Here is a 12,060-nt window from a genome sequence, read left to right on the forward strand (position 1 = left end):
CCGCATCCCCTCTGGGCACAGCCAGCACCCGCACCGAGGCGGGTGGCAGCCCCGCTCATCGCCCCGACGAGCCGCAACCTGGGGGTCCCCCCCTGCGCCCCCCCGCACCCCACGGACACCCCGGCTCCTTCTCCCGCTCCGGCTGCCCCAGCAACGTGGCATCCTCTCTGCCCGACCGCTACGGGGTGTCCCCCGCCACCTCCTCCTGCTACGGGGTCCCCAAGCATCTCCCGGAGCATCGGACTCACTGCGGCTTCAAGGAAGGGGTCGGGGGGCTGCCGGTGACCGGGCGGCCCCCCCGGGAGGGCAACCAGCGTGTGCCCGGCCGTCAGGAGTGCCAGCAGGCCCTGTCCCGCTGGTTTTGCAGCCAGGAGCCTCGACGGAGCTCCTCGGAAGAACGGCGTCACGCCATGCCCCCCCGCTACCGCAGCGTGTCCCAGGACCGGTTGGGGGGCTCGGCGGTGGCCCCCCGGGGCTGGCCGCACAGCGCCTCGCACGACACCTTGCTGCAGCCCCCCCGTGAAGGTTGGGCCCCCCGTGCCCGCTCCGACCACTACCTGGGCAGGTACGGGCGCTCCATGGAGGCTCTGGAGCCCAGCGCCCTGCTCTCCCCTCGCCTCGACCGCTCCGGGTGGCCACCGGAGAGGGTCTGCCGGGCCACCGTCACCGCTGCCGGGCAACCCATCCCGCACAGCTCCTTCGTGCCATCCTCCTCCTCCTCCTCCTCTTCCTCGCGGGAGCCGGTGCAGAAGCACCCCTCGCAGCCCAACCTGCAGAGCGTGGACGATTCGGGCTACATCGGCTACCGGAGCTATAGCCCGTCCTTCCAGCGTCGCACGGGGCTACTGCACGCCCTCTCCTTCCGGGACCCCGCTTTTGGGGGCCTCCCCACCTTCAGCATCTCGCAGCGACCGGCCGCCCCGCTCCCGGAGAGGGTGGTCACCACCATCCCACCACCCACCGGTCCCCAACCGGTCCCCACGGCACCCAGGGACCAGCGGCCGGAGGGCAGCCGGGTGCCGGAGCAGCCGGAGGAGCGGAGGGAAGAGGTGGTTTTGAGGCAGAAGCCCCCCACGGGCCGCAAGATGCCACCCCCCATGCGGCAGATGAACTTTGTCTTCCCCGAGGGGGTGAAGGAGACGGACATTTGTGACCCCCCGTTGGCCAGTGGCAAAGGGGAGAGGCTGGGGGCCGAGCGGCAAGGCCGGCGCGTGGCTCCTTTGGCGGCCCCCGAGGACTCGCTGGCATCCATCCCCTTCATCGGTGAGTCCGGGGCGGGAGGGTGTCTGCAGCTGGAGCGGGGGGTCTGGCAGAAAGGGCACATTTTTTTGCGGGGACAGGGCATGTGGCACGGTCTCAGAGCACCCGAGAGGTCAGAGGAGGTCTCCAGAGGAGGCCCCGGAGATGCTGGGGGGCTGGAGCCCCTCTGCTGGGAGGGGGCGCTGAGAGAGTTGGGGGGTTCAGCCTGGAGAAGAGAAGGCTCCGGGGAGACCTCAGAGCCCCTTCCAGTCCCTCAAGGGGCTCCAGGAGAGATGGGGAGGGACTCTGGATGAGGGAGGGGAGCCCTAGGAGGAGGGGAAGGGTTTGACACCAAAAGAGGGGAGATGGAGATGAGATTTAGGAAGGAATTTTTCCCTCTGAGGGTGGTGAGAGCCTGGCCCAGGTTGCCCAGAGAAGCTGTGGCTGCCCCATCCCTGGAGGGGTTCAAGGCCAGGTTGGAGGGGGCTTGGAGCAACCTGGGCTGGTGGGAGGTGTCCCTGCCCAGGGCAGGGGGTGGCACTGGGGGAGCTTTAAGGTCCCTTCAAACCCAAAGCATCCTGTGATTCTATTCTGTGAGTCCATGTTTGGGATGACCCACTCCCCACCTGGTTCAGGACCTCCCTGTCTGACCACCTCTGCCTGGGGGGACCCAAATGGGCCTGGGGGTGCTGCCAGCTCCGTCCCCTCCCACACCACAGAGAGATCCTGGGGTCAGAGGGGGAGGGAGGGGATGAGGGGAGGTTGGGGGGGGCCATGACCTTACTCTGTGCGCGGGTCTGGGTGCACTGGTGGCTCCTGACTTTGCTGGGGTGGGAGTGGGTCCCCCAGCCCAGCCCAGTCCGGGCACCTACAAACCCACCACCCACCAGAAGCACTGGGAGGGGTCCCAGTAGGGATTTTTCCCAGTCCTGCCCCGACCCCTCCTTCAACGCTCTCCCCCCGCTCTCACAGATGAACCCACCAGCCCCAGCATCGACCTGAAAGCCAAGCACGTCCCCGCCTCCTCGGTGGTCTCCAGCGCCATGAACTCTGCTCCTGCCGTGGCCACCAGCCCCTCCTCGCCCACCTTCGCCTTCGCCCTGAGCCGGCACTACTCCCAGGACTGCAGTGAGTGCTGGGATGGGGGGTGCTACGGTTGGGGTCTGGGGGGGCAGGGTGTAGGATGAGGAGAAGCAGAGAACCCCCCCAACCCTGGAGCTCTGCCCTGTGCCCGCTGGGCTGAGCAGCCCGTGCTTTGCCCTTCTCCCCCTGGCAGGCAGCATCAAGGCTGGGCGCCGCTCCTCCTACCTCCTGGCCATCACCACCGAGCGCTCCAAGTCCTGCGACGACGGTCTGAACGCGTGGAGCTTCTTCACCGATGGGGTGAGTGTTGGGTGATGGGGAGGGTCCTCGGGGCGGGGGGAAGCCCAGGGTTTCTCTGGAGCTCTGGGTTCTCTTGGAGCTCTGGGGGAGCAGGGGGTGTTGATGGCATCCCCCCAAAGGTTGCCCTCTGGGGGGTAGCCCAGGGGTTCTCTGGAGCTCTGGGTTCTCTTGGAGCTCTGGGGGAGCAGGGGGTGTTGATGGCATCCCCCCAAAGGTTCCCCTCTGGCGGTTTTTCCCCCCCACCCCGCAGTCTCTGGACAGCCTCGGCACCTCCGAAGACGCCCGCTCCAAAAGACACTCAACCTCCGACCTCTCGGACGTCCCGTTCAGCGCCGTGAGGAAGGAGGGCTGGCTCCACTGCAAGCAGATCCTCACCAAAAAGGGGAAGGTAGGCGGGTGTCCTCGTGTGTGTGTGTGTGTGTGTGTGTCCCACTCCTCCTTCCATACCCCCCAGCCCAGCCGGCCATGCTGGGACGACTCCCCCCACCCTGAGCATCCCTGAGGTCCATGCCCCATTCCTCCTTCTTCTCCTCCTGCAGAAGGTCGGTGGAGGCATCCGGCAGTGGAAGCGCGTCTTCGCCGTGCTGCGCACCCACTCGCTGTACCTCTGCAAGGACAGGCGGGAGGCGGTGACCTGCGCCCCGGCCCCAGGTGAGGAGGAGCCGCCGATCAGCATCCGAGCGTGCCTGGTGGACATCTCCTACAGCGAGACCAAGAGGAAGCACGTCTTCCGCCTGACGACCGCTGACTTCTGTGAATATCTCTTTCAGGCAGAGGATCGGGAAGACATGCTGGCCTGGATCAAAGTCATCAGGGAGAACAGCAAGGCCGAGGGCGAGGTGAGAGCCACATGGGGCTCCCGGCTGCCTCTGGCTCTCCCGGCACTAACCGCCTCGGCTCTCTCCGGCTCTTTGCCTTTTGCTGCTTCCCCCAGGCCACAGGGGCCAGTCCCCCAAGGTGTGGGACTCGCCGGTCCCATCCCGTGCCGTGGTCCCGGGGGTGCACGGAGGTGGGGGGCCGTCGTGGCGTCCAAGAAGAGCGTGGCAGGGTGCGCCGGGTGCTCGGTGGCTCTCCTGGAGCCGTAGGGTCGGCGCCGGATCGGGTCGTGCGGCGGGAGAGGAGCGTCGCGTGGCTGCGCCGTGGTGTGTTGTGTCTCCGTTGGGTGGAGAGAGATGTGGCAGGGACCTCCCTGGCACGGTGGCCGCGCGCGGTGATGCCAGGGCTGGTGCCGGCTCCAGGCTGAGCCCTGCTCTGTGTGATGGGGTCTGAGATGGGGAGAGCGGGTCCTGTGGAGGATCCGTGGGGCTGGATGTGCCAGCGCTGGGCTGGCTGCGTGGTGTCCCCCCGTGGTGGCAGCGTTTGGTGGCAGTGGCACTGCCAGGCTTGTGGCAGGCTCCGGACCCTGGAGGGTGCGTTGAGTTTGGAGCGGTCTCCGGTTCTCTGTGGCACAGCCCCCCCTCTCTGAGGGGCGCAGGGGGGGCTCGGCGGGGCTGGTGGCACCAGGACAGGGAAGGTGCTGCCGGGTTGGAGCGCGTGGAGCCATCTGGGCACCGTCCGGGGACGCGGGGCCACCGGGCAAGCGGCGTCCCGCAGGGATGGGTGCGCGTTTTCGGGCGCTGCGCGGTGCGGCGGGTGCGCGGGCAGATGGAGATGTGTGTCCTGCCGAGGGATGTCCCCGTCCCCGAGCCTCTGTGGCCTCCTCGGACCCCGTGTGCTGCCCCGTGCTGTGGCGAGGAGCCACGGAGGCGGCAGCGGGACGGCGGGCACCGGCTGTGTTGGGGCAGCGGGGACTGGGTCCTGCCATCGTGTGTCCTGCCGAGGGATGTCCCCGTCCCCGAGCCTCTGTGGCCTCCTCGGACCCCGTGTGCTGCCCCGTGCTGTGGCGAGGAGCCACGGAGGCGGCAGCGGGACGGCGGGCACCGGCTGTGTTGGGGCAGCGGGGACTGGGTCCTGCCATCGCCCGCTCCTGCCTGGTCCCACGCGGTGCCCGGCAGAGCCTGGACTTGTCCGGGGTCTCTGGAGGACGCGCTGCTCAAGCTCTCCCTTCCCCTCTTCTCTCTGCCCCCCCAGGACCCCGGTTTTGCCAGCCAAGCGCTTATCAACAAGAAGTTAAACGACTACAGGAAAGTGAGGTACGGACCTGGGGGGCGGTGGGACCTGGGGGGCAGTGGGTGCTGCAGCCCACCCCAGGGGCATCATTCAGTTCAGTTTTAAAGTGGCAAAGCAGAGTCCCTCATCAGGGCAGTGCCAGGGAGGAGGGGGACAGTTCAGCCAAACTGGCACCAAGCGAATCATAGAATCATAGAATCATCTAGGTTGGAAGAGACCCTTGGGATCATCGAGTCCAACCATCTCCCCTACTCTACAAAGTCCTCCCCTACACCATGTCCCTCAGCACTGCATCTAAACGGCCCTTAAACACAGCCAGGGATGGGGACTCCACCCCCTCCCTGGGCAGCCTGTTCCAATGCCCGACCACTCTTTCAGTGAAAAATTCCTTCCTAATGTTCAATCTAAACCTCCCCTGTTGGAGCTTGAAGCCGTTCCCTCTCGTTCTGTCACTAATTACCTGTGAGAAGAGACCAGCACCAACCTCTCTACAGTGTCCTTCCACGAAGTTGTAGAGAGTGATGAGGTCTAAAAAGGGTTAAAGGGGCTCAGTGCTCCCCGGGGGTCCCCGTTACCCGGTGTGGGGGGCATGGGTGGGAGCTGGGGAGAGATGCTGGCATTTCTCAGGAGGTTTTGCCCCAGGCTGGTGGCCCCCCCTCCTTGGCCATGCCCTGCCTGAGCCCCCCCTCCTCGCTCTCCCCGCAGCCCCGCGGGCACCAAGCCCGATTCCTCGCCCAAGGGCTCTCGAGGGCTGGGGATCCGAGCCGAGTTCCTGAAGCAGACGGGAACCAGCGCGCCCCGGTCCCCCAGGCAGGACACGGCTGTCACCAAAGGTAGGTCCCAGCCCTTGACGTGGGTCAACAGCAAACTGGGGGGGCTGTGCAAGGAGCAAAGAGGGGGTGCCTCGCCCCAGGAATGCCATCCTGCTTGTCCCCGTAGGGCAGCAGGGATGCTCTTCCCGTTTATCCCGGTAAATGATCCTGTGGGTTTTTCTCCCCAGATGAAAGCAGCTCCCAAAAAGCCCCGTGGGGCATCAACAGCAACAGCAAACTGGGGGGGCTTTGCAAGGAGCAAAGGGGGGGGTGCCTCGCCCCGGGAATGCCATCCTGCTTGTCCCCGTAGGGCAGCAGGGATGCTCTTCCCGTTTATCCCGGTAAACAATCCTGTGGGTTTTTCTCCCCAGATGAAAGCAGCTCCCAAAAAGCCCCGTGGGGCATCAACATCATGAAGAAGAATAAGAAATCAGCCCCCCGCGCCTTTGGCGTGAGGCTGGAGGACTGCCAGCCCGCCCCGGACAACAAGGTATGGCCACGCCAGCAGTGCCAGCCCTCGGGGGACCCCACGCAGCCCCAACACCTCCCTCACCCCCTCCCTGTCCCCGCAGAATGTCCCCCTGATCGTGGAAGCTTGCTGCAAGGTGGTGGAGGACCGAGGGCTGGAGTACATGGGCATCTACCGCGTGCCCGGGAACAATGCGGTGGTGTCCAGCCTGCAGGAACAGCTCAACAAGGGAGCCACCGAGATCAACCTGCAGGACGAGGTGAGGGCTGCATGTCCCTGTCTCCATCCCCATCCCTGTCTCTATCCCCATCCCTGTCTCTATTCCTCCTGGATGCTTCTGGGGCTCTTCTGTTGGTCCGTGGCTCTGTCACCATCCCCATCTCTATCATCATCCCCATCTCCATCATCATCCCCATCTCCATCATCATCCCCATCTCCATCATCATCACCATCCCCGTCTCCATCATCATCCCCATCTCCATCATCATCCCCATCCCCATCCCCATCTCCATCCCCATCCCCATTCCCATCCCCCCCGTCTCCATCATCCTCATCTCCATGGCCATGACCTTCCCTGGAGTGGCAGGGCCGCCTGGTGGTCGGTGACAGCAGTGTCACCGGCAGCTTGGGGACACAGATGTCCCTTTGCCTCTCCCCACGTCGCTGAGGTGGCACAGAGCCTTCCCTGCCAGATACAGGGTGGGGATACTTCCATCCTCACGGCCACGGTGGTCCTGGGTGGTGTCCCCCTGGGTGTCAGTGGCCTGGGGTTCTCCCAGTCCCACTTTGGGGACTTTCCCACCCGCTGTGGTCCCTAAGCAGCCTCTTCTCTCCCTGGCAGCGGTGGCAGGACCTGAATGTCATTAGCAGCCTGTTGAAGTCCTTCTTCCGAAAGCTGCCCGAGCCCCTCTTCACCGACGGTGAGTCGCTGCCTCCTCCGTGGCCAACAGGGCCCCCAAAGTGGCCACAGATGACCCTATTCAAATGGCCACGTGTCGATGGCTGATACCCCAAAGCCCATCCCACCCATCCCTGTGTTGGGGACAGGTCCCCAGGTCCCCTCCTCGCCGAGTCCCCTGGGCCAGCCCTTGTCCTTGTCCCTCCTTGCCCTTCTCTGCTTCATCCCAGTGGGACCCTACCAGCTTCCCACCATCTGTGGATGGTGCATCCGGGGGTCCCTGGCCCCAGGGGGTGCCCTCTCCCCTCCACCCGGCTCTGATACCCCCATGTCCTGCTTTCAGACAAGTACAATGACTTCATTGAGGCCAACCGCATCGAGGACGCCAGCGAGAGGATGAGGACGCTACGGAAGCTGGTAGGGAGATGGGGCAAGGGCTGGGGTGGGGGGCACAGCCCTGGAGCACCCCCATCTTGGGTGCTGGTGTGGGTGGGAAAGGCAGGGGGGGGTGAGCAGAGAGGTGACTGGTGCCTCCGGAATGCTCTTGAGGCTCTTCTGTTGGTCCATGGCTCTGTCACCATCCCCACCACCATCCCCGTCTCCATCATCATCCCCATCTCCATCATCATCTCCATCTCCATCTCCATCCCCATCCCCATCTCCATCCCCATCTCCATCCCCACATCCCCATCTCCATCTCCATCCCCATCACCATCCCCATCTCCATCACCATCCCCGTCTCCATCATCCTCATCTCCATGGCCATGACCTTCCCTGGAGTGGCAGGGCCGCCTGGTGGTCGGTGACAGCAGTGTCACCGGCAGCTTGGGGACACAGATGTCCCTTTGCCTCTCCCCACGTCGCTGAGGTGGCACAGAGCCTTCCCTGCCAGATACAGGGTGGGGATACTTCCATCCTCACGGCCACGGTGGTCCTGGGTGGTGTCCCCCTGGGTGTCAGTGGCCTGGGGTTCTCCCAGTCCCACTTTGGGGACTTTCCCACCCGCTGTGGTCCCTAAGCAGCCTCTTCTCTCCCTGGCAGCGGTGGCAGGACCTGAATGTCATTAGCAGCCTGTTGAAGTCCTTCTTCCGAAAGCTGCCCGAGCCCCTCTTCACCGACGGTGAGTCGCTGCCTCCTCCGTGGCCAACAGGGCCCCCAAAGTGGCCACAGATGACCCTATTCAAATGGCCACGTGTCGATGGCTGATACCCCAAAGCCCATCCCACCCATCCCTGTTGGGGACAGGTCCCCAGGTCCCCTCCTCGCCGAGTCCCCTGGGCCAGCCCTTGTCCTTGTCCCTCCTTGCCCTTCTCTGCTTCATCCCAGTGGGACCCTACCAGCTTCCCACCATCTGTGGATGGTGCATCCGGGGGTCCCTGGCCCCAGGGGGTGCCCTCTCCCCTCCACCCAGCTCTGACCCCCCCATGTCCTGCTTTCAGACAAGTACAATGACTTCATTGAGGCCAACCGCATCGAGGACGCCAGCGAGAGGATGAGGACGCTACGGAAGCTGGTAGGGAGATGGGGCAAGGGCTGGGGTGGGGGGCACAGCCCTGGAGCACCCCCATCTTGGGTGCTGGTGTGGGTGGGAAAGGCAGGGGGGGGTGAGCAGAGAGGTGACTGGTGTCTCCACACAGATCCGGGACCTGCCAGGTCACTACTACGAGACACTCAAGTTCCTGGTGGGTCACCTGAAGACCATCGCTGACCACTCGGAGAAGAACAAGGTATGTCCACCCACCCTGGGGCCAGGCAGGTCTCCTGGACCCCCTGCCCCACCTCAAACCCCCCAAACTTGGGCTGATGGTCGCTGATGGGGCGGGGAATGCCGAGGATTGACCACGGGCACTAACCCCATCTCTGGTGGTAGATGGAGCCCCGAAACCTGGCGCTGGTGTTTGGCCCCACGCTGGTGCGGACGTCCGAGGACAACATGACGGACATGGTGACGCACATGCCCGACCGCTACAAGATCGTGGAGACCCTCATCCAGCATGTAAGTGGCATTGGTGGGCAGGGGGGCATCAGAGGAAGGGGCTTCTCCCCACCCTGGAGGGGATGGTGCCCCCCAAGCCGTGTTGAGCTCCCACCTCTCCTCACCGGTCCTTGACCCCTCTCCCGTCTCCCCCCGCAGTCGGACTGGTTCTTCAGCGACAAGGAGGACAAGGGCGAGAAGGTGAGTCCCCTGTTCCTCTGTCCCATGGAGGGGGGTCTCGCTGTGGGGCAGGGAGGGTGCAGACCCCCGGGTGGGGAGCTGGGGTGCCACAGGCAGCCACCCGACCACCGTGTCCCCTCCCCTTGCAGACCCCCGTGGATGAGAAGGAAGCTCAGTCCGTGCCCAACATCGAGTACCTGCTCCCCAACATCGGCAGGACCGCGGCGCCCGGCGATGCCGCAGGTGAGGAGCAGGGCCCATGGCAGCCCCCCCACACCCCAGCTCCCATCCTGGCACCAGGGCACCCCTGGGTGCCCCTCCAGCCACTCCATCCCCCCTGGTCACCCCACTACCGACAGCCGGCCCCCCCCGTGGCCGTGGCAGACCCCTGTGTGCCGGAGCAGGACGTCCCGGCACCCTCCTCACCATCAAATGGGGACACACCCCCCAGCTCCCATCCTGGCACCAGGGCACCCCTGGGTGCCCCTCCAGCCACTCCATCCCCCCTGGTCACCCCACTACCGACAGCCGGCCCCCCCCGTGGCCGTGGGTGCTGGAGCAGGACGTCCCGGCACCCTCCTCACCCTCTCCCCACCCTCTCCTGTCACCCTCCTCTCTGGTGGCCACTCCTCATCCCTCTGCCATCCCGGGACCCCTGCCCGTGCCCACTCCCCCCGCGCCAACCCCACGCTGCCAATCCAGAGAGCGGGAGACTTTGTCGTTGGACTGATTTCTTACGTTCTTTCCTTGAACTTCTCTGTGCTGTCCTCTTCCTCCTCATCCTCCTCCTCCTCCTCCTCCTCTTCCTCCTCCAGCGGACCTCCTCGAGAGCTAGAGCGGGTACAGTGTTGCTCCTGGGTGCATTGCTCACGCACTAACCCCTCCGGGCGACCACGAGAGAGCGGGAGCAGGGTTGGGGGGGACAGCAGGAGGGGAGGGGTCCCTGTCCTGTCTGGCCACTGTCCCCAGGGACCCCAACAGCAAGGGAGGGGGGGGCTGCCGAGGCCCTGGGGACCCCCAGATCCTTTAATCCTATTTTTCCCCCATGGTTGGCCGGTGCTGGTGGCGGTTGTTGGCATCTGGTGCTGGGTGTCCTGGGACCAGCACTCCCACGCGCTGGGTTTGATCACAAAATGATAAATCGATCAAAAAATGACAAATTGATCATAAAACCCACAAAATTACAGAACTCTTGGGTTGGGAGGAACCTTATGGGGGTCCTGATGCCGGTCCTGGGACCAGCGCACCCACACGCTGGGTTTGATCACAAAATGATAAATCGATCAAAAAATGATAAATTGATCATAAAACCCGCAAAATGACAGGACACTTAGGGTTGGGAGGGACCTTATGGGGGTCCTGATGCCCCCGGGGAGGGTCAGCACCCCCTTTTCTGCCTCCCCCTCTCTCGTCGTCAGCAGCTTCTAACCCCATCCCGGGGCGTGCGGGGTTGGGGGGGGGGGGGGGGGGGGGTCTTTTTGTCCGGGGGCAGCCGGGATTGCTTTCGTTTCCCCCACCCTCCATTTTCTACGACCCCCCCCCCGAAGTTTTGGGGCTCCCCAAACGCCTCCCTCCCCTCTCCCCCTCGGAAAATCGCGTTCCTCACCTTCCACTGAAAATAACCGGGCCCGATCCGCCTGACACCCACCCTTGAAGTATTTATAGGCATTGATCAGATCCCCCCTCAGCCTTCTCTCCTCCAGACTAAAGAGCCCCAAGTCCCTCAGCCTTTCCTCATCAGAGAGATGCTCCAGGTCCCTCAGCATCTTTGTAGCCTCTGCTGTGCCCTCTCCAGCAGTTCCCTGTCCTTCTGGAACTGGGGAGCCCAGAACTGGTCCCAGTGCTCCAGATGGGGCCTCCCCAGGGCAGAGCAGAGGGGCAGGATGACCTCTCTGGACCTGCTGACCACGCTTTTCTTGATGCCCCCCCAAGGATGGCGGGCTGGGGGGCTGGCAGGGAGGGAGGGACAGGGTGGCTGGGGCACGGAGCCTGTCCCCAACCCCGGTGTCACCGTTTTCCTCAGGGCACGTGGCCGTCGCGGAAGGCGCCGCCGTCGCACCGGGAGCTCCTCGCCATCCCCTTCGTCTCGGCCGCCGCCCGCAAGAGGAAGAAGAAGAGAGAGGCCGAAGGCGTCGGGAGCAGCAGCACCGACGACGACGCGGAGCGCAGGGACCGGGAGCAGGAGGACGTGGGGACCGTGGCCACCCTGCCATCACCCGGCAAAGCCCTCCGTGGCACCGGCGGCGAGCTGGCGGCCCCCGGCCCGGCCGGGATGGAGCGGGAGAGCTCCCTGGAGCCTGGGGGTGCTGGGCCCGAGCCGGCGCCGGACGCTCGCTCCATCGTGTCGGGCTACTCCACCCTGTCCACTATGGACCGCAGCCTCTGCTCCGAGGTGCAGTCGGTGGCCGGGAGCCGCGGGGAGGAGGCGGATGACGAACGGAGCGAGCTCAGCCACATGGAGACGGACACAGAGAGCAGGGAGGGAGCCAGGCCCCGACCGGGCCAAACGGACGGAGGGACCGGGGATGAGGACAAGGGACTCTCCAGCCGTCCTTCCTTCAACTCCCACCGCCTCATCCAGTGCGACACGCTGGCCCGCAGGAAGCTGGGGCGGCCCCGGGCTACCAGTGAGACCCCGGTGGCCAGCGATGGTGGAGGTGGGGAGGACCAGCAGGGCTGGGTGCCCCCCGGGAGACCCTCACTGCGAGAGCAGCTCCGGCAGCGCCTGCGGGGCTCCACCGACGACATGGGGGTGCGTCTGCGCCGAGCCCACTCCCCCGAAACCCGCCGCAAGAAGAGCAGTTGGCGTCGGCACACGGTGGTGGTGCCCGGTGGCCTCAAGGACCTCAACTTCAACGAGTGGAAGGAGCCCCGGGGGCTAGAGGTGGCCCCGGGACCCTGCCGGGGTGACAAAGACTCGGGGCTCAGCAGCCTAGAGTCCACCAAAGCCCGGCCACCGGTGGCCACCGCCCCGGCACAACCCGGCACTGCCGGC

The 12,060-nt window shown here is 65.2% G+C and overlaps 1 protein-coding gene across 1 annotated transcript in view; it reads left to right on the forward strand.

The window, feature by feature from the left end:
* The window catches only part of ARHGAP23 (Rho GTPase activating protein 23), a gene marked incomplete at its 5' end in the record, with an annotated part of 24,154 nt that overhangs the window by 7,877 nt on the left and 4,217 nt on the right, over nt 1-12,060 (forward strand). Inside the window, 16 exons of the mRNA XM_014958939.1 lie at nt 9-1,263; nt 2,212-2,367; nt 2,516-2,622; nt 2,873-3,010; nt 3,162-3,461; nt 4,693-4,754; nt 5,437-5,564; nt 5,915-6,033; nt 6,116-6,271; nt 6,854-6,932; nt 7,254-7,327; nt 8,548-8,637; nt 8,781-8,906; nt 9,045-9,086; nt 9,215-9,320; nt 11,054-12,058. Of these exons, the coding sequence (XP_014814425.1) occupies nt 9-1,263; nt 2,212-2,367; nt 2,516-2,622; nt 2,873-3,010; nt 3,162-3,461; nt 4,693-4,754; nt 5,437-5,564; nt 5,915-6,033; nt 6,116-6,271; nt 6,854-6,932; nt 7,254-7,327; nt 8,548-8,637; nt 8,781-8,906; nt 9,045-9,086; nt 9,215-9,320; nt 11,054-12,058 (3,943 nt within the window). The remainder of the gene's footprint in view (nt 1-8; nt 1,264-2,211; nt 2,368-2,515; nt 2,623-2,872; nt 3,011-3,161; nt 3,462-4,692; nt 4,755-5,436; nt 5,565-5,914; nt 6,034-6,115; nt 6,272-6,853; nt 6,933-7,253; nt 7,328-8,547; nt 8,638-8,780; nt 8,907-9,044; nt 9,087-9,214; nt 9,321-11,053; nt 12,059-12,060) is intronic.

The sequence above is a fragment of the Calidris pugnax genome, unplaced genomic scaffold (assembly GCF_001431845.1).
Source record: "Calidris pugnax isolate Ruff unplaced genomic scaffold, ASM143184v1 scaffold335, whole genome shotgun sequence".
Taxonomy (NCBI): domain Eukaryota; kingdom Metazoa; phylum Chordata; class Aves; order Charadriiformes; family Scolopacidae; genus Calidris; species Calidris pugnax.